A 23,098-nucleotide genomic window follows, 5' to 3' on the forward strand; every position below is an offset into this window, starting at 1 on the left:
TTGTTTTTCATATGTCAGAGTTAAATTTTAAAAGATCAATACACATTGGCTTCTGAATAAGATAAAATCATAATGAAAATTGCATATCTCTTGACTAGAATCTCTTCTACTTGTTTACACACAAAGCAATAAGTAGTACCACCAAACTTAGTTCCATCATACCAGAAATAGACACAAAATAGAACAAACATACTACTTATGTTCTTTCACTAGGTAGGAGTAGGACACACAATGGAAAAAAGCACACAAAGAGCAGTGGTTCCTACATCATGGGAATCCGAACAAGGCTCTGTTGTTATTATCCAAAACGTAAAATGAGAAAGAGACTTAATTAGTCTGGTCGTCATCACACCACAAAATACAATCAATGTTTAGAAGGATCAAGAACTTGACCCATGAACAAAATAACTCCACTCTTATCTTCTCTCACCGTGAATAGAAATGGATGGTCAGCTATGAAATCCGGGTTCCGCATCAAACATTGGGGCACCATGATGGCAACAGAGACGGCTGCAGCTTCGGTTCCCTCCTCATCCACCTCAATGCAAGCTTTATGAAGTATGCTTGAAACGTACAGGCTGTCACCTTTCCAAGACGAATCAACCATCTCAGTTAAATTACCTTCAGAACTAAAAGGCGAATTCAGGCCCATATCTTTCAAAACCTTTGAAGCTGTAAACTCAAAAGAGAAGTTAAACTTTGGAATTCTGAAAGCATCTACTGATATACGATGGAGTGGAATATGGTTATCAAGAAATCCTGGCTCCGAGCTTATGTTCTCAAGCAAAGCAGCTAATCCATCTTTATCATTAGGAAGATAAATGTACATGGAGAATTGACGTTGATCCTCTACATAAGGGAGGCGTAAAACTTGGAAACCATCATAGCCTCTTAGGTATTGGTCCTTGTAACTGGTCATGAATGGGACTTTCACCGTGTTACCATCAAGAAGATGAAAATCATTATCTTTTGTCAAATTTGCATTAAATTTTCTACCCCATGCTGCTTTGAAGTAGACTGCATTTGCTAGAATAAGTGTGCTACTACGGATGGTCTCAATAGTCTCCATACAATCGCGTGAAAGAATATCTTTGATTAGTCCATTGGTGTGGACTTCAGCCCATGTATTTACCTCATCAATCACTTCACCAGGCTTCATGATAAAGCAATAAAACTTTTGATTAATCATTCCACAAATTGGATGTAACATATATAAACTCAAGGAATTAAAGAAATCGCCATATGGGTCTAATTAAGCCATGAACATCTATGATGATCGAGAAAACTCCCTTTAAACCATTGTGAACATCTTAAATAACAAGAATGCTCTGCTTTTATAATTTTTAGAGATAAGTCTAAGTTTTGGCCCCATAATATACCGTATCCCGGTTATAAAAACAAAAGCAAAAAAAAAATTAAAGCAAAGTTTACCCATAACGGAAAAAATTACCTTGGTTGCAAAGTCAACTTGACTACAAGTAGCCTTGTAAGAGTTCTCCAAAAGCTCTTTAAAGGAAGGCTTCAAAGAAACAGAATTGTCGATCCATACACCGTTAGCCGCAGATAAGCGCAAATCACTTCTCTCAGTGCCCCCATCGGTGAGCTTGGCTAAGGCTGAGTTGAGGTGACCCGTTGACGGTGACATGAGGAATGAGAGGATTTGTTCTTTGGTGACAGAGTTAGAACCGGCGGCGATGAGACTGAGCAGAACGTTAATTGACGTGGGTGAAAAGACAAGATTGAAGCCATTGGCAACGGTATCGATAACTTGCTTAGCTAGTCTTACCACGACGTCGTTTCTCAATTGATTTTCCTGACTCCATCTTTTTTCCAGGAGAGGTCGGGAAGAATGGTTCTAACTTCTAAATTATATAGATATGCAGATGTGAATGTGTGATGGTTGATTGTTTCAAATACATTTGACTTGCACATAAACATTTGTTTTAACTTGTTTTTTCTTAACGTTAATGTCTACATAATAGAGATTATTAAATCGACAATGATTAAAAAATAAGAAAGTACAGCTACTTTAGCTAGGTGTCTGCGAAAAAATCTTACCGCGGACCAATACTATAAAACTCTATTACTCTAACACGGATAATTGTATCGTGGACCAATACTACAAAATCGGACCGGAAGCCAAACAGGAGAAGCATATGGATTGCGGTTAAATATATAGTCCGACCGGGTTAGTGAGGTATTTAGCTTTTATTTTATCTTAAACATGTACATATATGTACTTATATGTGTTATTAAGTACATATATGTACTTAAGCAAAAAGTTGAATGTAATCTAGTGATTCACTAATTAAGGAGTTGAATATATTTTAGATTTTTTTGGCATATAAATTGGTTTAGAAAAGCAAAAGAGTAGTAACTCAGATGGAGTGTGGAATCAAATAGGCTCAAATCGTTAGGGTGACAATTTTTATATGCAACAAGAATGTTGCCATCTTTCAAGAAGAAATTTGTAACACCTTGATTTCGTAACTACGATGATACATGGTGAGAGGCAATAACAAAATTAACTTGACTACATATGTCATTTATTTTTATGTTCACTTGTTGAAAATTTTTGGGCTGGAGCAGTTTAGAAATAGAATACCTACCGATAGGGAGTGGTTCCACAACAAAGATTGTGTTGTATAGTTACGAAGAATATAATAGCCATGCATTAATATTTGTAACAAAATCTAAGTTGCTACAAAATTGTTTCGAATTTTGTTTTGCGCCTATAGGTTAGTTGCTAAATAACGTTTGTGAGAAATTGTAGCAATTAAGCTACAAATTTGTTACAAATGTTCTTGTGTCCATTTGCTTCAAGGTTGTCTCAGAAAAAGTGTAACAGATTGTTACGACTTTCCCATACACTAAGTTGTCGTTAATAGCTACGAATACTACAAGTTTGTTGTGATAAATTTGCTACAATTTGTTATTAATAAAACTGTGTCAATTTGTGTCAAATTTGTTTCAATACTTTTGTAACAATTTGTTATTAATCCTCACAAACTACCGGTTGCTAATTTGCTACGTTGAGCTACGTTTATCTTGTAACGTACGGGCTACAAGCTAGAGATGTTTGGTATTGTAACAAATAGCCACAAATAATTGTCACTAGATCCGTAACTAAATTAGCCACAACTTGATACAATATTTTTTGTTCTTATCAACAACAAATTTAATTGTAACAAACTCTCGTCGCAAATACCAACAGAGTATATTATGTTTGGTAACAGATTACGGACGTGATACTCGTCACAAATTCTCGTCGCATATACAAAATTTTATTACGGACATGATACGTGTTTCTGGTAACAGAATATTTTCACAAACACAGTATATTATGTTTGTTACGTGTTTTTTTGGTAACAGACTATATTCCCAAACAGAGAATATTCAGAAATTGAGATAATCGTTTGTTAAAACCAGTTATATAGAACATAAAAACCAAAATTAACATAAAACCCAACAAACAAGCATTCATAAAAAAGTTTCAAAAGTAGAACACAATCACTTGGATCATACATTCCCACCTCCAAAAAACAAGCATTCATAAACAGAGTTTCAAAAGTAGAACAGAGGGAGAGATAACATATGAAAACTTGATAAGCAAAAGAGATAGAGGCTAACTTCACCATTCCCTTCACCAACTTGCACCAGCATTGTCCTCATCAACATTTTCATCTTCTTGGTTTGCCTCATTAGGAACTTGGTTAGGATCTGAAACTATGGGAGTACCTTCAGCATCTTCCTCTGGTGGATTACCAGGTTCAGCATCATGATTATTGTTGAAGCGAGATGGGCCAGCTCCGGTGCTTTGTGGGATGAGCAGAAGGGAAGTTGATGGTCGCTCTTTCAGGCAAGTACTTCTTCATGTGCTCAACCACAGCAGCCAGTTGCTGTTGCAATGTGAAGAGTTGACGTTCAAGTGAAATTCTGGTTATTGCACCAGCAGAGCTTTCCCCACGCTCAAGATTAGAAAACTGTTCTCCACGACCAAATATCCTCCCATTATGAGATGGTACATACTGAAAAAAAAAAACAAGTTAGAAAACACTTTCATAAACTTCAAAGATAGAACATTGTTAGAAGAGAACAACAAACCAATGGCATTTAAAACAGTTGGTAACTTAACATAACTTTTGGACCCTGAGAATAACTCGATAACATTCCTAACCAAGCTCTTCTTATGTATGAACGTAAATACTAACGACGCTAAAGAGAAAATGAGATTGAGTCAAATACTAACAAGCTAAACAAGCTAAAGAGAAAACAAAAGAACAGCAATATAATAATAACAGTTTGAGACAAATACATTTAGTATACTAACGAATCTATTTTCTTTTTCAAAAATGAGATTGAACAATTACACCCTATTTTAATCAATTAAAGGAACGAATCTTTGTGGATTGTGTTTTCTACAAAAAATTTTTAACTACTGTGTCTAACAAGGTAATTATGTTTTATATGTTTGTAGTATAAGAATCTAGCTAGTTGAAACTGTTAGGGAATAGGCAATTAAACGTTTAAAACAATGAGGATTGAGTAAGAATTGAAACTGTTACCTTCAAGTACAATTCATCTTCATCAAGCTGTGTGATCTCTGAGCCATTATTGGGACTGCAGACAGAAGCTTGAGAGATGGCTTCCATTTGTCTTTGAAGTTCTTCGTCAATTGACTGTGCACGTCCATCCACATAAGTCCCGTCACGTCTTCGATGAGTCTCCCTCAATACACGCAACATGGAAGGCTCAATGCCTTCTCTTTGTCTCTACAAACAAACAAAACATAATAGTGTTGAAACAAGGATAACTTAAAAGACTTATACTGAACGTAAAGTGAATCACATGAGAAACAGAGTAAACTTACGATTAGGTCTCTGACTTGGCCAAAAGATCTAGCACCTTCATTCATATATCACTCAATCCCTTCATTCTCTTGATTCACTTACATTAACCTTCGATTACGTATCAGCCTCCGATTTAACACAACCATCACCGTCTCCATCTCCGTCTTTGAAAGTGTCTCCGGTTTTGACTCTAATTTTGGTGAGTATATGATTGTTTGAGTTTCATTGTTTTGTACATGTATTCATTGTTCATATATATGCTCACTCGCTTGTCTACAAGAAAAACTAGTGATGAAATTACCACTTCCTTCATGGAAGAATAGCTTTAAAAAAACAGAGTTTTGGAATTTCTAACTTTTGTTGATACTGATAGAATTTGATGTTGATTAAATCATAATATTATAGAAGACGTTAACGGATGTTATTTGCTTGGAGGACTTGTATGTTGGATGTTATTTGTTGTCTTTGTTCAAGTTCACTTCGGTTATGTTTTATTTTCGTTCCCTGTTCTAATTAAAAATAATCGAGTCTTTTAAAAGTTATATACAGATGTCTACCTATGACTCCGACGAAACACAAGATGGAACAGATAATGAAACAAATGATATTCATGAGGAACTTCGTCAGAATACTTCCAATACTCTGCATACACAAGGGCGTGAGCAAGGAAAATGGGTGGTTAATGTGATAGGTACAATAACACAGTCTTAACTTCTAAATATAATAGTCATTATCAAATTTACATCCATGTTTTTTTCTTGCAGGTTCAGATGGAATTGTAACTCAGGAACACCTTACTGCACAAAATTTTTGGGAAATGGAGAATCGTAAAGTCATCCTTGAGTTTGGTCCCCATAATCAACCTGAAGGAGGAAGTGGAGGTTTATTTGGTACTTGGCTTGGTATGTTAAGTACTGATGTCAAAAAAATTTCCTATAAATTATGTGGATTGGAGAAAGGTTCCAATATGGCAAAAGGATGAGGCTTGGGAGTATATTCAGGTATGATAATGGTCAAATTTTCTAGAATGTACAACTATCAACATGACTTTTAACTATATATCTCTATTCAAACTTATATGCAGTCTAAGTTTTTTTTTGATCCTTCTAATGAGAAGATCAAAAAGTTTATGCTGAAAAGTTTAAGTCAAAAGTGCAAAAGTCATAAAACTCGTCTGTGGAAATTTTTTCGCCATAACACTCCAGAGGAAGCTATAGAGCTTCGACCAAATTCTATTCCAAAAGAGCAATGACAAGATTTTGTGAAATTGCAGTTTGATGAAAAAGCTAAGGTAAGATACCAATCATCTTACTGTGTTGTAATATAATGTTATGAGTTCCTTAAGTTTTTTACATCTTCATCGAGTTTCAGAAGTTGAGAGCTCAAAATGTGAAGAGTAGGAGCCATTACAAGACTCCACATACTTTAGGGAAAAAAAGTATTGCTCGGAAGGCTAAAGAAATTGTAAGTGCTCTTTGTACTTTATTATTTCATTTGTTTCTTATTTGATTTCTCTTGTATAAATGTCTAGACTCTCAAGACGGGTAAACGACCCAGCCGTGGAGAGATGTTTGTGTGTACACGCCAAAAAGCTAATGGAAGTTTTGTTAATGAACAAGCAAGAGAACTATCGGTGAGTTTTCTTATTATAGCCAATTACTATAATCTTATCTTCTCTTCTTATTTATGCTTTCCTTTTACTGAATCTTCATCGAGCAGTTAGTTAAGTTTTCTGGTAATTTGTTTTACTTTCAGGAGCAACTAGAAGAGAAGATAACTCAAAACGCTGGAAACACATATGGGAACAGCACTACCTCAAATTCAATTGATGAATTCGCTCAAGTATTTGGGACTGAACAGCCTGGTCGTGTTCGTTGTGTTGGACTTGGTCCCACTCCGTCAACATTTTTTCAGAATCGCACCACAACAACATCCAATGATGAAACAGAAGTAATTGGCTTGAGGATCAGAGTTCGTGATTTAGAAGCTAAGTTGTTGAAGATGAGTGAATTGGAAGATGAAGTGGATAGGTTGAATGAAGTTATCTACCAACTTGCTAGCACCAACAAATGCACTTGCAGGTAAATTGCACCTATATATATTACTCTCTCTTTTATGTGCTTTGCAATACTCAAATTTGACATTAATAGAATTTTTTCTTATGTTTACTTTACTCAAGTACTATGGTTTCAGTAAAACGGGTGCTTCAAAATAGTTTTTGTTATTCTGTTTAAGCTTTATTAGTCTTTTTAAGTTTTTTTTTGCTTCCCTAAAACAGTGAACAATTATGTAATGCCAATTTTTGTTATTCTGTTTATGCCTCATGATTTTCTTATTTTGTTTTAATTATTACTGTTATCTTTTACAGTAAAATTATTCGAAAATGTTACAATATGTTAAAAATCACATATCTATTTTAGTGTACTGAAGTTAACGTCATTATAAATGATCTACACCTTTAAATTGTGACAATAATTTGTGAGAATTATTGGAACTATTTATTTCAATTTTGTTAGTATACAAAATAGTGAGTATATTTGTTATACCTATATTGTTACTTCTCTGTAGCTATTTACTACAAAAATAATTAGTAACTAGTTACTACAAATTAAGTTACTAATCATAATAGTAGGTATATTTGTTACAACAATGTCCTTACTTAAGTGTAACTAATTACCTCAAAATAAATTAGTAAAATATGTTTACAATTGTCACAAAAGTATAGTTGCTTGTCAGTGCTATTTCTCACAAACTATTTTTTTGTATCTAATGGTGTCACTAATTATAACAAATTACTAAAATTTTGCTACTAAACTTTTAATTTAATTTTTGTAACTAATTAGTAACAAATCATCGCAAAAATTAGCTACAAAAAAATCATGTGATAAATTCCGAAGCTATATCGTCCATTCTTTGTAGTGTTCTTAATGGATGGTGACGGTCTGGGCACGAGGAGAACAAATAAATGAACCTTCATTTTGATTTCAACTACTATTTTCAAACATTAATGCAAAGTAAATGGTTTAAGCAGTTAAAAAAAAATGAAAAACCAAACTGAACTGTGAAACAGACATATACTCACTCACTCAACGAAAACAATATAATCAAAATAAGGTCTCAACACGTTTAGTCCTTATATCAAAATAAGGTTTTTTTTTTTTTTTTTTCTCTCTCTTTTCTATTTGCGTTGATAGAAAACAAATCTCGAATTAGAGTTGCTAACTCTATCAAATCGCCACCAAAGCAACATCATAAGGCTATTACTTTAGGTTAACTGCTACCACCATTTCTTTTCTTCTTCTCTCCACTTGGAGCACCTGTTGTTGCTTTGTCCGAATCCGACAATATCTTAGTTTTCCCGAGAGAAGTAGAAGATGAAAGCCTCTTCTTTGGCAGTACTACCTGCGGAGGTTTCTGCTTATCAGACACAACCTTCTTCTTCTGCAAACCCAAGTTGTCTGTTGTTTCGACATTAACCTTGGGTTTCACAGTTTGCGTGTTAGTCAAGCTTCCTGTTGTTCCCACCCTAGCCTTTGATTTCAAAGCTTGCTTGTTATCCAAGTTTCTTTTTGTTCCCAAACTAGCCTTAGATTTCACAGGTTGCGCATTACACACGTTGCTTGTTGTTTCCATAGTAACCTTGGATTTAACAGTTTGTGTATTATCGAAGGAATTTCGACGGGATGACGAGCTTCCAACGCTCTCGTCATCTTTAGCATTTGCAGATGATGCACCACCGATGCTGTGTCTACGGTTAGTTAACTCGCTCTTTTTGCTCTTGGATCCATTGTTTACAGGCCACTGAATAGAACTTTGGCTGGCTGACTTTTGTGTTTTAGATCTGGCAGGAGAAGTCTTGATGCTGTTTTCGCGTTTGAGAGAGCTTTTGAGGGAGACTTGATCATCATTAGATTCAGGATCCCATGGACGAGAAGCCATCCATCGCTCAAGCCAACTCCAACCCCATTCTGTTGTGTTTGTGTCCATCATTGTCTGGTGTGGAAGTTTTGAAGAGTTTCTCCACGTTTGCTGTTTTATTTTCCAACATTAGTATTTGTGAATACGAAGAATTTCATAGTGATCATTTGTTATTAATCTATATATACCTGATGACTATAAGCATACGCCAAAGCCCTCTCTCGTCTTACAGAAGCTTCTTTTCGATTCACGGACTTTGCCGCGAGCTGTTCCTTTGATTTATTGCTCGAATCAAAATCTCCCGCGATAACCTGTAACACAGTTCAGTCCATCTGAGAACTTGGTTCATGCAGATACAGTGTAGTAAAAGGTATGGGAGACTAATGACCAAATTCTGATTCTGATGGTTTTCTTTCTGGTGACCCTTTTGCTGAATCAGCCTGTGACGAGTTTTGTTCTCCGCAGATAAGCGATTCCTTCTCTCTTGGATCTGTGTTTGTAAACGTGTAAGAGTTTGCATTGAGCTAAGCATCGCGTTCATTTGTCTTTTAACGTATCTTCCTTGTAGCAAAGCTTTGAGTCTGGCCATTCCTCTTAGCGCACGAAGAGTGCGTCTCGCCTGTTGAAACCCGAAAAAATTAGAGTAAGTCCCTCATAATAAGAGGGATCAATTGATTTGTATATATACCTTGTAACATCTGTACGCATTTTGGATCTTGATTGCGGCAGTTTCCTCCTTTGATTCCACAATTTGATGTGTTGACGGGGTCGTGAGACGCACAACCTCCGCGGCAGCATGTGCTGCCACCACAGCTGCTTCGGCTGCGACAGCCGATGCAAGAGCCAGAGCTTGTTTAGTCTTTGCTTCTTTAGACTCACCATAACCTCTATTGCTGGCAGATGCCGGAGGGGGAGGTGGAGGAGACGGTGGTGGCAACGATGGCTGAGGAGCAAAATCCGGCAACGGAGGAGGAGGAGAAGACGGCTGATAAACAGAAGAAGATGAAGGGTCAACCGGTGGAGTCTCCTCTACAGGGAATTCAAATGATTCTCTACTCTTTTGTTTCCCAAACGACCATTTCCTCTTGGGTTTCTCAGGTTTCTTGGAAAACAAGGCAAAACCAAATAATAAAAATTAGCAAATCTTGATTGCATCATTAGCTAGGTTACATGTTCATAACAAATAATTCAAGATTAGATTCGGAAAACCAACTTGATGCTTTTTGTCTTTTCCTGGAGATAAACAAGCCGCGGAGACACATGTTAACCAGCTCTTACCCATCTTCTCCTGAAATTTTCAGACAAATCGTTCATTGAAACATTTTCTTACAAACTGAAAGAAAGAAAAAAAGTTCTTTTACAAAATAAAATTTTTGTGAAAGAGATGAGATTATGTGTAGAGACCTGGTCGCGATGGGCCCCACCGTTTCGTGGGAACCCAATTGACTTTTGTTACGATTGTGTTTTGTAAGAACGATTCAACAGATTTAACGACAGATACGTTATAAGTTATAACTTCTTTTTTGTTTTTTTTTTGTTTTTTTTCAATTCTCTGCTTAGCTTTTGTTTCTCTATATGTTATTTTTATCTACAATTTATTTGTTTATTTCTGGTGTTGTAGATTTTAGAATTACCAGCTTTTCTTACTGTTTTAAAAATTATCTAAAAGTGATTGACAAATTTAGAAAAGCTGAGTTTTAATTTTTTTGATGTTGCTATAATGCTCTTTATCCATTCCACTCTGGATTTAGTTCTCACTTTCACCTTCAATTCGTTTGTTTGGTCGAGAGTTTTCTTTACCAACAAGAAATGAGTAACGAAATCGTAAAAGAAGAGCAAAGCCAAAACAAAATTTAAGAGGAAGAGGTCGAATTGTGTAATTGATTGTCAAACTATAAACATAATTACGATAAAGGGTTTATTCAGAAAAAAAAAAAAAAAAATCAAAATAGTAAAGAGGATGATCAAACTTTTCAGTTCCATAATGAATCCAAGATTAGAACGTGTAACAATTATCCACCTTTATTAACAAACAATAAGAGAGAAGATTTTAACGTATAACAACATTGTGTAGCTTCCTATTTATTCTATTTTAATTGTTTGGAAGTCGGCAGGGAGAGTACGTGCAAACCTCTTAATACTTGCTGTCTCTCTCCTCTTCACACGAAGTAAGAGGTCTTTCTAACTCACTAATACCAGGTCATAACTCATAAGGCCAAAGTTTAATTGGAGACAGATTGTTTATAGCTAATTAAAATGCTTGGACTCCCCTTCTCTAATGAATTAATGTCTAGGTTTTGTATACTAATGGTGTTTTTTTTAAATTCTTTTTAAAAATATTTTATGTTATAATAATGTTTGTGATTGAGCCAAGATCAATAATGATCGTCACCTCACTAAATGCACATGATTACAAAAAGGTCATCTTTTCCCCTTGTATGTTCTTTAGGTGCCGAAATAGTTTACCCTCCGGATTGGTCTATCCGGATTCCGGCACATAAATCTTTGTCGAGCGTTCTTGATCAAGATAATGTCATGATATATAGTGAAAATAATTACTGAGACATAGATATTATTCACATTGAGTATCAAAGAATTAGTACAGGATCATGTTTTTTTCTTTATCGTATTCTAGTACCATGTTTTATTCTGTTTTTGTCGTACGCTAAATTTATGTACTCTTGTTCCTCAAGTGTCTAATTTATCCCCAGTCAAAATCATCCGCTATTCTTCAGTTGTAGATGAAGGTACACGGTAGCTTCACTCTAGAATTTTTTACTATTGGTGGAATATGCCTTTTGCTAAAAAAAATTAAGGGTAATTGACACCCACACCCACTTTCTTCTAAAGTATTGTCACAAAAACTCACTTTCGTATACTTTCCCAAGTTTTTTGCTTATGTGTCCACTTTCCTTTTACATTTTTGCCCTTACTAACAACTTACCTCTCTTTCTCTCCTTCTTTTTTCTCTTTTTCTCTTCTTTTTTGTTGTTAACACTTTAACAAAGTAAAATATATTTATTTGTTATCATAAAACAAATTTTCTATTTATTTATATAAAATATGTTATGATTATATATTTTCTACATTTTAAGATACATATTGCTATATTTTTTATGAATTTTTAGATTATACAGTATCCATCAGTCGTTGAACATTTGTTCAATTATAAGTGGATAATCAATTGCAGTATTGTTAATAGATAGTTACTTGTGTTTATTCATACAAAATATACATACATAAATTTGGTTAGATCTTTATCCATAGCATATTATCCATAACACAACATAGACCAAATAAGTACAAAACCCTTTAATTCTAAATTTTAAATCCTAGAACATAAACCATTGAACCTAAAACCAAAACTATTCACTTAAAAAAAAAAAACAAAGTTTAGTGGATAGAAAAACTGTGGATAGGTCTCCATGGATTTACAAAGCATATCTAGACATTAAGCTGAAGAATAGCAGTTGAATGGTGGCTATGGATGTGATCATGTGGATATTTTTTTGTGGATACCAATGTAGACAGACCAAAGAATCACCATACAACATCCACACAATTAAATCCATAGACACCATGAGCTCCTTGCTTCATATTTTGTGTTGGTCCAGAAACATATACACTCATAAGTGGTTAATAAACAAAATAAAAATTAACAACATTGATTTATTTAGAACATTGAATATCAATCATGTGGATTAGTAGTTATGGATACTTATCTTATAATATCTTGCTCATTCTTTACATGAGCAGAAATTTGTCCAAGATAAATTAGCCACATAGATTTCTTTTAGCTAAATATTTTTGTACTATTTTTCAGCTACAAGGATTTCTTTTAGGGTTTAGGGTTTAGGGTTTAGGGTTTAGGGTTTAGGGTTTAGGGTTTAGGGTTTAGGGTTTAGAGTTTAGGGTTTAGGGTTTATACCCTAAATATTAAATCCTAACACCACATAGACACTAAATCCATATAAGCCCAAAAACGTAAACCTTATACCCTAAATCTTAAATCCTAAACCCTAAACCATACACCTTGAACCCTAAATCCTAAACCATGAATTAAAAATATAGACACATCATCCACATACCTAAACCTAAACTTTTAACCTTAACCCCTAAATCCTACACCTTGAACCTTAGACAATACAACTTGAACTCAAAACATAGACATTGAATCTATATACCATCTAAAGTCTAAACCCTAAACTATGGTGATGTTTGAACATGCAACAAACTTGTCAATAAATTTCATCTGGATTGCTTGTCCATGTGGTCAGAGTTTGGTGGATAGACTTAGAGATTGATAATGACCATGTTTGTTGTGTAGTATGCTTCTAGTGACACTTCTAAGTTCTAATATCTCTAATTCTAGCTTAAAAATAGTACAAAAACATTTGGCTAAAAGACATCTAAGTGGCTAAACTATAGTGATGTTTGAACATGCAACAAACTTGTCAATAAATTTCATCTGGATTGCTTGTCCACGTGGTCAGAATTTGGTGGATAGGCTTTGAGATTAATAATGACCATGTTTATTGTGTAGTATGCTTCTAGTGACACTTCTAAGTTCTAATATACCTACTTCTAGCTGAAAAATAGTACAAAAACATTTAGCTAAAAGAAATCTATGTGGCTAATTTATCTTGGACAAATTTCTGCTCATGTAAAGAATGAGCAAGATATTATAAGATAAGTATCCATAACTACTAATCCACATGATTGATATTCAATGTTCTAAATAAATCAATGTTGTTAATTTTTATTTTGTTTATTAACCACTTATGAGTGTATATGTTTCTGGACCAACACAAAATATGAAGCAAGGAGCTCATGGTGTCTATGGATTTAATTGTGTGGATGTTGTATGATGATTCTTTGGTCTGTCTACATTGGTATCCACAAAAAAATATCCACATGATCACATCCATAGCCACCATTCAACTGCTATTCTTCAGCTTAATGTCTAGATATGCTTTGTAAATTCATGGAGACCTATCCACAATTTTTCTATCCACTAAACTTTGTTTTTTTTTTAAAATGAATAGTTTTGGTTTTAGGTTCAAGGGTTTATGTTCTAGGATTTAAAATTTAGAATTAAAGGGTTTTGTACTTATTTGGTCTATGTTGTGTTATGGATAATATGCTATGGATAAAGATCTAACCAAATTTATGTATGTATATTTTGTATGAATAAACACAAGTAATTATCTATTAACAATACTGCAATTGATTATCCACTTATAATTGAACAAATGTTCAACGACTGATGGATACTGTATAATCTAAAAATTCATAAAAAATATAGCAATATGTATTTTAAAATGTAGAAAAATATATAATCATAACATATTTTATATAAATAAATAGAAAATTTGTTTTATGATAACAAATAAATAAATTTTACTTTGTTAAAGTGTTAACAACAAAAAAGAAGAGAAAAAGAGAGAAAAGAAGGAGAGAAAGAGAGGTAAGTTGTTAATTAGAGCAAAAATGTAAAAGGAAAGTGGACACATAAGCAAAAAACTTGGGAAAGTATACCATGAGTGAAAAGTGGGTTTTTGTGACAATACTTTAGGAGAAAATGGGTGTGGGTGTTATTTTCCCTTATAAGTTTTGTGCAAGCCGCCAATGGACAAACTTAACCTCAACATTTTTCGTGTGAGGACTTAGTTCCACTTGTTGATTTCATGTTCGGTATGGCTTGAAGCAATTACTGAAACACTACCAGAAAACATGGTTTTAGAAATACTACAAGAAAACATGGTTTTACAAAAAGAACAACTATTCATGAAAGAAAACTATTTTACAAAAAAACCTATAGATACAGAGAAAGATAAAGATAAAGATTAACAGTAATGAGTCAGAGGCAAAAACAAAATGCAAAAAAAGTTTACTCTTTGTCCATGTAGATTTTGTCAGCTCGGCTCACCATATAATTAACAATAAAATCAAGAAGCATTGTCCTAATATCTACTCTAGCTTTCGAGGAAGCACCAAAACTCTCTTCCTCTTTACAAAATGAGTAAACCCCAAAAATTCATCTCAAAACAGCCGGCAACCTCTTCAACATCTTGGATTCGAGCAACATTGCGGGGTGCCGTGCGATCTAATCGTATTTAGGGGGCCTCTAGGTTTTAATTTGACATTCAAAACCCAAAAAATTAAATGCCAAACCCCATGCCTTAGATTCTGATGTACAATAAAATTCTTCTTCTTTGAACTTGTGTAGGTGTTGCATGTTAGTTCCATTTTCATTTGTCTTCAATGAATATTTTGTTTATGAAGTCTCTAAACCTTCGGGAATAAAGCTTAGGATCAACAGCTGAAATGGAAGTGGGATCTGCGTGGAGTGACTTGTAGGCGTGCTCTAGTTTTTTGGTGATATCATAGTCTTGAAGAATGTCAATAACACCGAAATAAAGGATCACCTCAATGACCTCTTTCTTCGTACTCTTAGGATTTGAGTTGTCAATGTCGTCTTCTTCCCATGACTCTTCCCCAAATTTTCTCACCTGCTCTGCTTTTGCCGGTGTACTTTCTCCTAGTCTCATTAAGGGTCCGTTACTACATTTTCAAAGACAAAAACAAAATAGTGTCAAAATAAAAAAGGAAAAATAATTTGAATTTGATATGTTAAGCTTATGCGATTGTAAAAGGTGCATTTGAAGTTAGTGAGAATTGTTCAATCAAGTAAACACTAACGATTCTATACAATATGGTTAATTCAATACAGTTCTGTTGATCTAAATTGACCACTCAAATGAATGAAAGAATCCAAGACCGAGTTAGGATAATTTGGTTGTTTCTCTTTTTTTGAGTATAATATATGGTTATGTATTTAAAACTCGAGAAATGGTAAGGTATAAGGTACCAAGTTTGGATGACAGAGTCCATATTTGGAAGTGAATTATACCCTCTCATCAATTTGTCCTCCTGATCTCTTCGACCTGAATTAAGCAAGCAACTGATTTTTTCAGAGAAAAGAAGAAAAATACCAAAAACTAAAGTTGACAGAAACATAAGAATGATTGATACCGATGCCCAAGGAAATGTCATCACGCAAGCCAGATTCACGGAAATGGAGACCAATCAAGAGGCTATAGTCCATAATTCTTTCAGCTTCAAGGAACTCACAGTCGATATCGATTTGGTTGATGAAGGCTTGAAACCATGACGTCTCGAGTCGAAACACATACTTGAGATCTAAGTCTTTGAGTGTTGTGGTCTCGTCGATTTCACCTTCATCCTTGTCAATGGTACGGCCGTGTGATGAACCTTTCAAGTCAAATCGTTTGTGTATACGATACTCCGAACAAAACAGATTGCCCATCACTATGAACCGAGTCTTTTTTTTTTGTCACAAAAGATAACAATAAATAAGCTTTTATTTGATTTATGTACATAAACTTGTAACGAAGGACCATTTCTCATACCTTTTGTCCTCCTACTGGTTTGACGCAATGCACACCAAAGAACTTAGTGACCAAAGAGTTCTTGTACTTGGAAACATGCTCGTAATAATTTGGAAGCATCTTAAGCAATACCTAAGAATGGTTTTAAAAGAAAATCTCAAAATATGTATCTAAAAGCAATGTGAAATCAAAAGATTATATAATTTACCTTAATTTCGGATTTTTTCATGGTTTTGATCATGAAGCGTTCATCTTGAGTCAAGTAAAAGGAGCTACCACTCTTTCCAGGCGAAGAAAATTCTCGAAGAGATTCATTTCCGCAAATAGCGAGCATGTAGTCCGCTTGATCTATCGCAAATAAGTCTCTCAAATGCCTGTTCCACCACACAAAAATGTGCAATCAGGAACAATTGGATCATTTGTCTCCAAACTCCAAAATCTTTAGTACATTTACTTACCTAAACACAATAGGGCAATAATCCTTCCATTTGAATTCAACGGATAGATGGGGAGGCGTAGATTTAGAGCCTTCCGGGGGAAACCTGGTCCATTGCTTATCCTTGGGATCAAAATCACAATGCCTAAGTTCCCTCAAAAGGGAAGCATGTTTCCCGACAGAGTACCTAATCCCAAGTTGTAGATTTAACATTAAATCATAGTTTTTATGTCCGGCTGTAACCGTATGCCCTGGTTTCTTACAATCTCCTTCATCCAACCATCTTGGACTTTGTTGCAAACTCATGGCACCACCACTCTCTAAAAGCAAAGGACTTCTTGCCCATTCATGCTCTCCGCATCCGCTTGTATCTGACTCGCTCGTATACGGACTCGCCTCAACATGATCAGACACGCTAGTATCCTCCAACTCCGATATACAAATCCTCGGGAAATTGGTATTCATTGACAAAGCTTCCACAGAAGAGAGCTTATGATGTTGAACAATCTCATCATCTTTCTTCTTGCTCTTTCTCCCCCATCCACTATTACTAGTCTTCTCCTCTCCCCAACTCAACACCCCTTTCCCAACCGGGGCTCCATTTTCCCATAGACCATCATAACGGTTTCCATTAGCCCAAGTCATGGCTCCTTTCCCAGAGATAACACCATTCTTCCACTCTCCTACATACTCATTCCCATCGCTCCACACGTAACGTCCGTTGCCATCTTGTAGATTGGCCTTCCAGTTTCCTTGGTAAACGTCGCCGTTTGCATAACGCTTCTCTCCGTAGCCATGCTTTCTTCCCCACAGCCAATGCCCTCTATAAGTGTCACCGTCGATTCCAATGAACGTTCCTTCTCCATCCATTCGACCGTCCTTGAACTGACCCTCATAGGTCGCTCCGGATGGCCACGAAAAACGTCCTTTACCGCTCGCTTTGCCGCGTGTCCACTCCCCTTCGTACATACAACCGTCCGACCACAGATACTTCCCTGTCCCATGTGGAACACCGGCAGATAAGCCTCCATTGTAAAGGTCGCCGTTCTTTAGCACCTTTTCTACTATTCTAATCTCCGCAGCCGAATCACTCACCTCACAACTTGTCATGGGCACAACACGTCGAGAGCTTTGTTTATATTTGCCCCCTGAGGATTGCCCTTTGTTCAGATTCTCTTCAGTGAAGAGGAACACAGTCTCTTGCATTTTGCTGTCTGCTTACTCTACTCCATAGCCCACTAAAGTCAGATATATCTCGTTGACTTTTTTTATTGGCTTGTTTGTCTCCTCCAATAACAACATTTAGTCTTCAAACATTTCTTCTGTTCTGTAATTGTTTGTTAAAACAATAAGCAACTTTGATCAACGACCATGGAAATGATAAAATCTTAATGGATTTATTACAATCAAGATCTTATATACAAAAAGAAGAAAAACAAAAAATCTCTTAAGAGTTTAATGTCATTACTGTAATTTGATTATTATTCTTCAAATTGGTATCTGAAATGAAAAAAAAACTTACTCTTATATATATCATTTTTAGATTGGATTCGTTGACTGACAAAAGGAATGATCAAACAGATTATTCAAGAACCTATATCAAGTGGTAAATATACAACACATCAAAATTCTCAGAAAAGAAACAAATGTACCTGATTAGTTAGAAGAGAGATTGATGTATCGTCAACCAACATGACAAAGTAGTCCAGAAAATAAAGATAGTGAGATGGATTTTTGGATGATCCGAATCCGTATACTTGAAACCAGAGAAAAAAAAATGGTTGAAGGCAGACTTATCAGAAAGTCCGGAATGGTGATGAAACTCTGTTCCAAAAGGATATCAAATCATCGGTTCAACGATGAAAATGTAGCCGTTTTCGTTTTTTTCGATTATTTATGCAGCCGGCAACAAGACTACGTGCTAGCCTCGATCATCATCTTTTTTATAAATTCATTAATTATGTTTCTGATTAGAATTATTAGGCTTTCAGAAGATCTAGTATATGGTTCCATATCATATAAGAATATACGTTGCTCTTAGGTGGAGCTAATAGACAAGTACCGAAAGATATAAACAATGTTTGGGAACGTGCTTCAATGATACAATCATGTGCCCACAAGTCAGAAATCCATACTGACTCTCCTCTCCTCTGGGTCACACAACTCATACAAGTCAAAGTTACATTTTACTATTCCAAAGTTTAATGCCCCTTTCATAATTTCCAAATTACTATTAACTACCTCGATCTGAATTAACATGATCTTAACATGTGATTCCTCCTCACTGGATGTTTAATTGATGAGTACACTCAAGAGTGAAACATATGGGTTCGACTCTTAAAACAATACAAACACTATCATGTCTTAACATCTAGTAAGACAAGGGGATTTGGTGACCAGAGAATTGGCTTAGTGTAGTACCTCCAATTTGGGTTACAAGAAGATTGGCTTAATGGTGCCTCCGACGGTCTTTCGACGAGTGTGACGAATCGCGATAGTCACGGTCCCGAGAAGAGTGATGTCTTGATTTATCCGAATGCCCACCTGAATCCTTCAATCTATCTCTTGACCGATGATGACTTCTATCTTTGACTTTGTCTCTATCCCTATCACTCTCCTTGTCAGAATCTCTGCCTCTGTGAGACCTACCCCTGTCCCTCTCTCTACCTCGTTCCTTCTCTCTATCACTCTCTCTTTCTCTTTCTCTTTCTCTTTCTCCAACTTTACTTTTTTCCTCCCTTGAGTCTCCTACAATTGGCTGACTGAGCGACTCAGTATCGCTCTTTTTGGAATCTGTAGCCTTTTCGTGAGGCGTAGTAACCATTCCATCCTTTGTGTCGTTATTAGCTGATCCTGGAGTACACATTGTATCAACAGCCTCGCCTACTGCCGGCACCGGCAACACATCCTGTAACACAGAGGACAAGTACTTTAATCCTAGCTCTGATTACAGAAATAAAACGCAATCAGATTAATTTCAGAATATGGACAAAAAATCACAAAATCTAGATAGCAATCCAACTCACCTTTGTAGCTGACTGAGCTTGAGGATTCCCAGATCTACTGGAAAATGTAAATGGCTTCCCGTCCTTGCAAACAGAAAGATACTGAGCCTTTGGAAGGCTGTATAGATGAGCAAGAACTCTACACACTTCGTCAATACTAGATTTATCTGCATCAAATGCTTTCCACCAGGGTGGATTCTCTGGGAGAGGTACTTGAAACCTACGGGCAGCAGCATACACAACCCCACATGCCACAACCTCACTTCTGAACCTCACACAGAGGGTTGTACGCAGACTGCAATTATAGACATATAATGAGAGATTCAATCAGATAAAATCATAAAAGAATGATCAGATATTGAGAAAGCATGACAAACATATTTAAATCAAAACAGCACACTGAATATGTCAGGACTCAACTAATATACCCAGCTTCAGCTTAAATGTCAGCTATAAACCTAAAAACAGACAGTATGGTGTACATCTAACTATCAAGTAATTACATAAAATAATATCCACAGCAAAATTTTGAAAACAGGGGTTTTACCTATCATTTGCCAAATTCCAAGCTTCTTGCCTCAATTCTGGAGGTGTTTCAAGTGTGGCAAGGTAGTTTGATATGAACTTGTGAGGATGTTCAACATGACAAACAAAACCCATCTCTTTCAGTATGTGCCTCTCAGTTCTGCTTAATTCAACTTTCAACTCAGAGAACTTCTGCAAAAAAGTCAACAAGTAGGAAGAAAAATATAAGAAAAGATATAAAAGGTGGCAGCACCTCAACTTCTACACAGATGGACATGAAAAGCATTCAATATGACAAAATCAAGTAATGGTGCAGCAAGGAAACTAACCTTGGAATACATGTCCAGATGATCTAGTGGAAAGTTCTCCCTGCGGCACTCCATCCTGTGGAATACAATGATTACCTGTCTTGCTTTCTTAGGGTTTTCTTCCAGTTTTGATGCGAGCCAGACACAGCTCGCAGCAACTATCTGTACAAGGTAAACTACAGATCATTACGGTTGTAGACAGGCAGTATACACTACTAGAGAACAACATTTCTAATTCTAAAGGCCTCAAAGCACATAACTACTACAAGAAAGAGACAGAATAAGTACCTTAACGTCAAATTTGGCCAAAGATTTCTTGCAGTAGAACCGGTGGAAAAGAACCTGGCCAGTAGCCATAACCGCCTGGGGGCTAAAGACAACCCATATAGGTTAAGAAAGTCACAGCTATATGACGTTTTAAGTTTTGCAAAATAAGCAAAATAATAAGACCAAGGAAAGGATACAGTTTGAGCAATATTCCACCCTCCTGGATGAGATCACATCCATAGATTCTAAGAGAGATCTCAGTTGTTTCATCTATCCCATCTTTCCTGGAAGGTGAAGCCTTAAGCTGCTCATCGGTTACGTAGAAATTGTCTATTGCAGTGTAAATCATCAGTTCACTAAATGCCGGGGTGGTCACTGTTTCCATCAAAAGAAGTAAAATTAGATTAAGACACATACTAAAAAGCTTTACTGCAGAAAATCACAAGACAAAAGATAAACTTATTGAAACAAACAAACAAACAAATCTTTAAGTAAGAAACACATAAAATAAAACCCTTAATGAAACATCCCTTAGATGATACTAAGATGGAAAAAGAAAAAGAAAAACACATAGCGGGCAAGAACAGTTACAGGTTCTATATCAATTGTAAGCAATACATGATGCAATTATTCTGATGCAGAGGTCAGAGAGACATTGATTCAGAATCACAGACTGATTACTATAACCGAGAGGCTAGACTAGATTGTAGCTGTTTGCTACATTAGTTCTGAGATTATGGCCCTAGTTTCCAACTAGGTTAATCTGAGATCAAGCAATTCGAGGTAACCAAACCTAACTGAGATTAAGCCAAGGAAGAAATAGCGATTAGAAACCAGCACAGGTTGGGTTAAAACGGAATTACCAGGAAAACGGAGAGGCACTGCGGTGCGACGGAACCACGGCGAGGCAAATCGGGAATCGAAGTAGAAGAAGCCAAGGAAGGAGGAGGAGGAGGGCGACAAAAGAGAACTAAAATAATCTTTGCCCTTCAGGAAAAAAAAGAAAAAAGAGAAAAATAAATTAAATTAAAAACTAATTGGGCCTCCTTTAACGTGGGCCCAATTCCACGCTGAATCGATTTTAGCTGGGCTCTGTTTTTTCCTTGGTTTCACTTATTATTTTTTCTTTGGTTTCACTTAGGATGTTTCTTCCTCATACACATATCTTTGTTCAATTTATTGATTTTAACATGTAAATCTAAACTTTTAAAAAATGAAAATTTGACATGATAAAGTATATTTATATGGTTTTCGTAAATGGATGTATTTGTTATGTAGAAAAACAAGAGTAAACTAAACACTATAAAACCCCATTTGATTATTATGTTATGTAGAACAGTGATATATGATATCACTGATATTAGGGGGAAATATATATATCCAGTAACAAGAAAGTGTTAGGACAAACTTCAAATATATATTTAGTTCGCTAAGTAACGAAATATTTTTGTTCTTGTTAAGAGTAATTAAAGAACTTATCGGAGGCAGAGGAAAGCTTCTTTCTCCAAAAATCTAGAGTCACATGGTTTGCAGATGGAGACGGTAACACAAAATATTTTCACATAATGGCAGATTCTAGAAAGTCAATTAACACCATCCACAACCTGACTGACGAGAACGGAAACAGATATGAGTCTCAAGAGGAGATAAGCGCCCACTGTGCTGACTATTTTGAAAATCTGTTCAATGATCAGGATGAGGCGACCTCAATGGAGCAAAGCGATATGAATTTGCTGTTATCCTACAGATGTACTCAGCAGCAGATTGATGACCTCGAAAGGAATTCTCGGACTTGGACATCAAAGAAGCACTCTTCTCCCTCCCTCAAAATAAAGCTTGTGGTCCAGACGGCTACCCGGTGGAGTTCTTCAAGAACTCTTGGTCCATTGTGGGTCCAGATATCACCGCTGCCATCAGAGAATTCTTCAGCTCTGGCTCCCTGCTAAAGCAATGGAATGTTACCACTCTAACACTTATTCCCAAGTCAGTGAATGCGACCACTGCTGCAGACTTCAGGCCTATATCTTGTTTAAACACGCTTTATAAAGTCATTGCCAAGCTCTTAACAAACAGGCTCCAGAGTCTTCTATCAACGGTCGTCTCCCCTTTTCAGTCAGCTTTCCTCCCGGGTCGTTCTCTAGCAGAAAATGTTTTGTTGGCGACTGAAATGGTGCATGGTTACAACTGGAGAAATATCTCACCTAGAGGCATGTTGAAGGTGGATTTACGCAAAGCGTTTGACTCAGTTAGGTGGGATTTTGTTATTTCTGCGTTAAGAGCCATTCAACTTCCTGAGAGATTTATAAACTGGGTATACCAATGCATCTCCACACCATCTTTCACAGTTTGCGTTAATGGGTGCCATGGTGGTTTTTTC

At 35.9% G+C, this 23,098-nt stretch overlaps 4 protein-coding genes and 1 pseudogene across 4 annotated transcripts; 1 reads left to right on the top strand and 4 right to left on the bottom strand.

The window, feature by feature from the left end:
- Positions 1-50: 50 nt before the first annotated feature.
- On the bottom strand, positions 51-1,879 carry LOC104703168 (serpin-Z3-like). Its single transcript, XM_010419129.3, has 2 exons — positions 1,451-1,879; positions 51-1,153 (listed from the first exon to the last, which is right to left on the bottom strand). Exons 1-2 carry the CDS (start codon positions 1,643-1,645, stop codon positions 365-367), a joined length of 984 nt encoding a protein of 327 aa, XP_010417431.2. The 5' UTR covers positions 1,646-1,879; the 3' UTR covers positions 51-364.
- A 3,520-nt stretch (positions 1,880-5,399) lies between these two features.
- Positions 5,400-6,935, top strand: LOC147941871 (uncharacterized; annotated as a pseudogene).
- Positions 6,936-7,806: 871 nt separating this feature from the next.
- LOC104705066 (protein IQ-DOMAIN 4-like) lies at positions 7,807-10,385 on the bottom strand. The gene is made up of 6 exons (XM_010421059.2): positions 10,173-10,385; positions 9,982-10,056; positions 9,457-9,870; positions 9,157-9,387; positions 8,957-9,079; positions 7,807-8,879 (listed from the first exon to the last, which is right to left on the bottom strand). The coding sequence occupies exons 2-6, from the start codon at positions 10,048-10,050 to the stop codon at positions 8,121-8,123; spliced, it is 1,596 nt and encodes a 531-aa protein (XP_010419361.2). The 5' UTR covers positions 10,051-10,056; positions 10,173-10,385; the 3' UTR covers positions 7,807-8,120.
- Positions 10,386-14,492: 4,107 nt separating this feature from the next.
- Positions 14,493-18,483, bottom strand: LOC104703169 (phosphatidylinositol 4-phosphate 5-kinase 3). The gene is made up of 7 exons (XM_087457382.1): positions 18,269-18,483; positions 16,639-17,943; positions 16,389-16,554; positions 16,202-16,312; positions 15,804-16,113; positions 15,640-15,715; positions 14,493-15,332 (listed from the first exon to the last, which is right to left on the bottom strand). Exons 2-7 carry the CDS (start codon positions 17,820-17,822, stop codon positions 15,020-15,022), a joined length of 2,160 nt encoding a protein of 719 aa, XP_087313508.1. The 5' UTR covers positions 17,823-17,943; positions 18,269-18,483; the 3' UTR covers positions 14,493-15,019.
- A 344-nt stretch (positions 18,484-18,827) lies between these two features.
- On the bottom strand, positions 18,828-21,698 carry LOC104752270 (cyclin-L1-1). The gene is made up of 7 exons (XM_010419133.3): positions 21,585-21,698; positions 20,919-21,096; positions 20,743-20,824; positions 20,476-20,616; positions 20,169-20,338; positions 19,643-19,916; positions 18,828-19,524 (listed from the first exon to the last, which is right to left on the bottom strand). Exons 2-7 carry the CDS (start codon positions 21,068-21,070, stop codon positions 19,066-19,068), a joined length of 1,278 nt encoding a protein of 425 aa, XP_010417435.1. The 5' UTR covers positions 21,071-21,096; positions 21,585-21,698; the 3' UTR covers positions 18,828-19,065.
- Positions 21,699-23,098: the final 1,400 nt, after the last annotated feature.

Source organism: Camelina sativa, chromosome 7, assembly GCF_030686135.1.
Source record: "Camelina sativa cultivar CO46 ecotype springtype chromosome 7, ASM3068613v1".
NCBI lineage: Eukaryota > Viridiplantae > Streptophyta > Magnoliopsida > Brassicales > Brassicaceae > Camelina > Camelina sativa.

Bases quoted from the DNA above. Each gene is read 5' to 3' on its own strand.
- LOC104703168 (XM_010419129.3), bottom strand. From the start codon at position 1,645: ATGTCACCGTCAACGGGTCACCTCAACTCAGCCTTAGCCAAGCTCACC. The intron at 1,154-1,450 runs GTAATTTTTTCC...TTTATCATGAAG, and splicing joins AAGTTGACTTTGCAACCAAG to CCTGGTGAAGTGATTGATGA.
- LOC104705066 (XM_010421059.2), bottom strand. From the start codon at position 10,050: ATGGGTAAGAGCTGGTTAACATGTGTCTCCGCGGCTTGTTTATCTCCA. The intron at 9,871-9,981 runs GTTGGTTTTCCG...TTGTTTTCCAAG, and splicing joins GAAAAGACAAAAAGCATCAA to AAACCTGAGAAACCCAAGAG. The intron at 8,880-8,956 runs GTATATATAGAT...AAAATAAAACAG, and splicing joins CGTATGCTTATAGTCATCAG to CAAACGTGGAGAAACTCTTC.
- LOC104703169 (XM_087457382.1), bottom strand. From the start codon at position 17,822: ATGCAAGAGACTGTGTTCCTCTTCACTGAAGAGAATCTGAACAAAGGG. The intron at 16,555-16,638 runs GTAAGTAAATGT...GTGGTGGAACAG, and splicing joins TATTGCCCTATTGTGTTTAG to GCATTTGAGAGACTTATTTG. The intron at 16,313-16,388 runs GTAAATTATATA...AACCATTCTTAG, and splicing joins TGAAAAAATCCGAAATTAAG to GTATTGCTTAAGATGCTTCC.
- LOC104752270 (XM_010419133.3), bottom strand. From the start codon at position 21,070: ATGATTTACACTGCAATAGACAATTTCTACGTAACCGATGAGCAGCTT. The intron at 20,617-20,742 runs GTACTTATTCTG...TACCTTGTACAG, and splicing joins TGGCCAAATTTGACGTTAAG to ATAGTTGCTGCGAGCTGTGT. The intron at 19,917-20,168 runs GTAAAACCCCTG...CTATAATTGCAG, and splicing joins TGGAATTTGGCAAATGATAG to TCTGCGTACAACCCTCTGTG.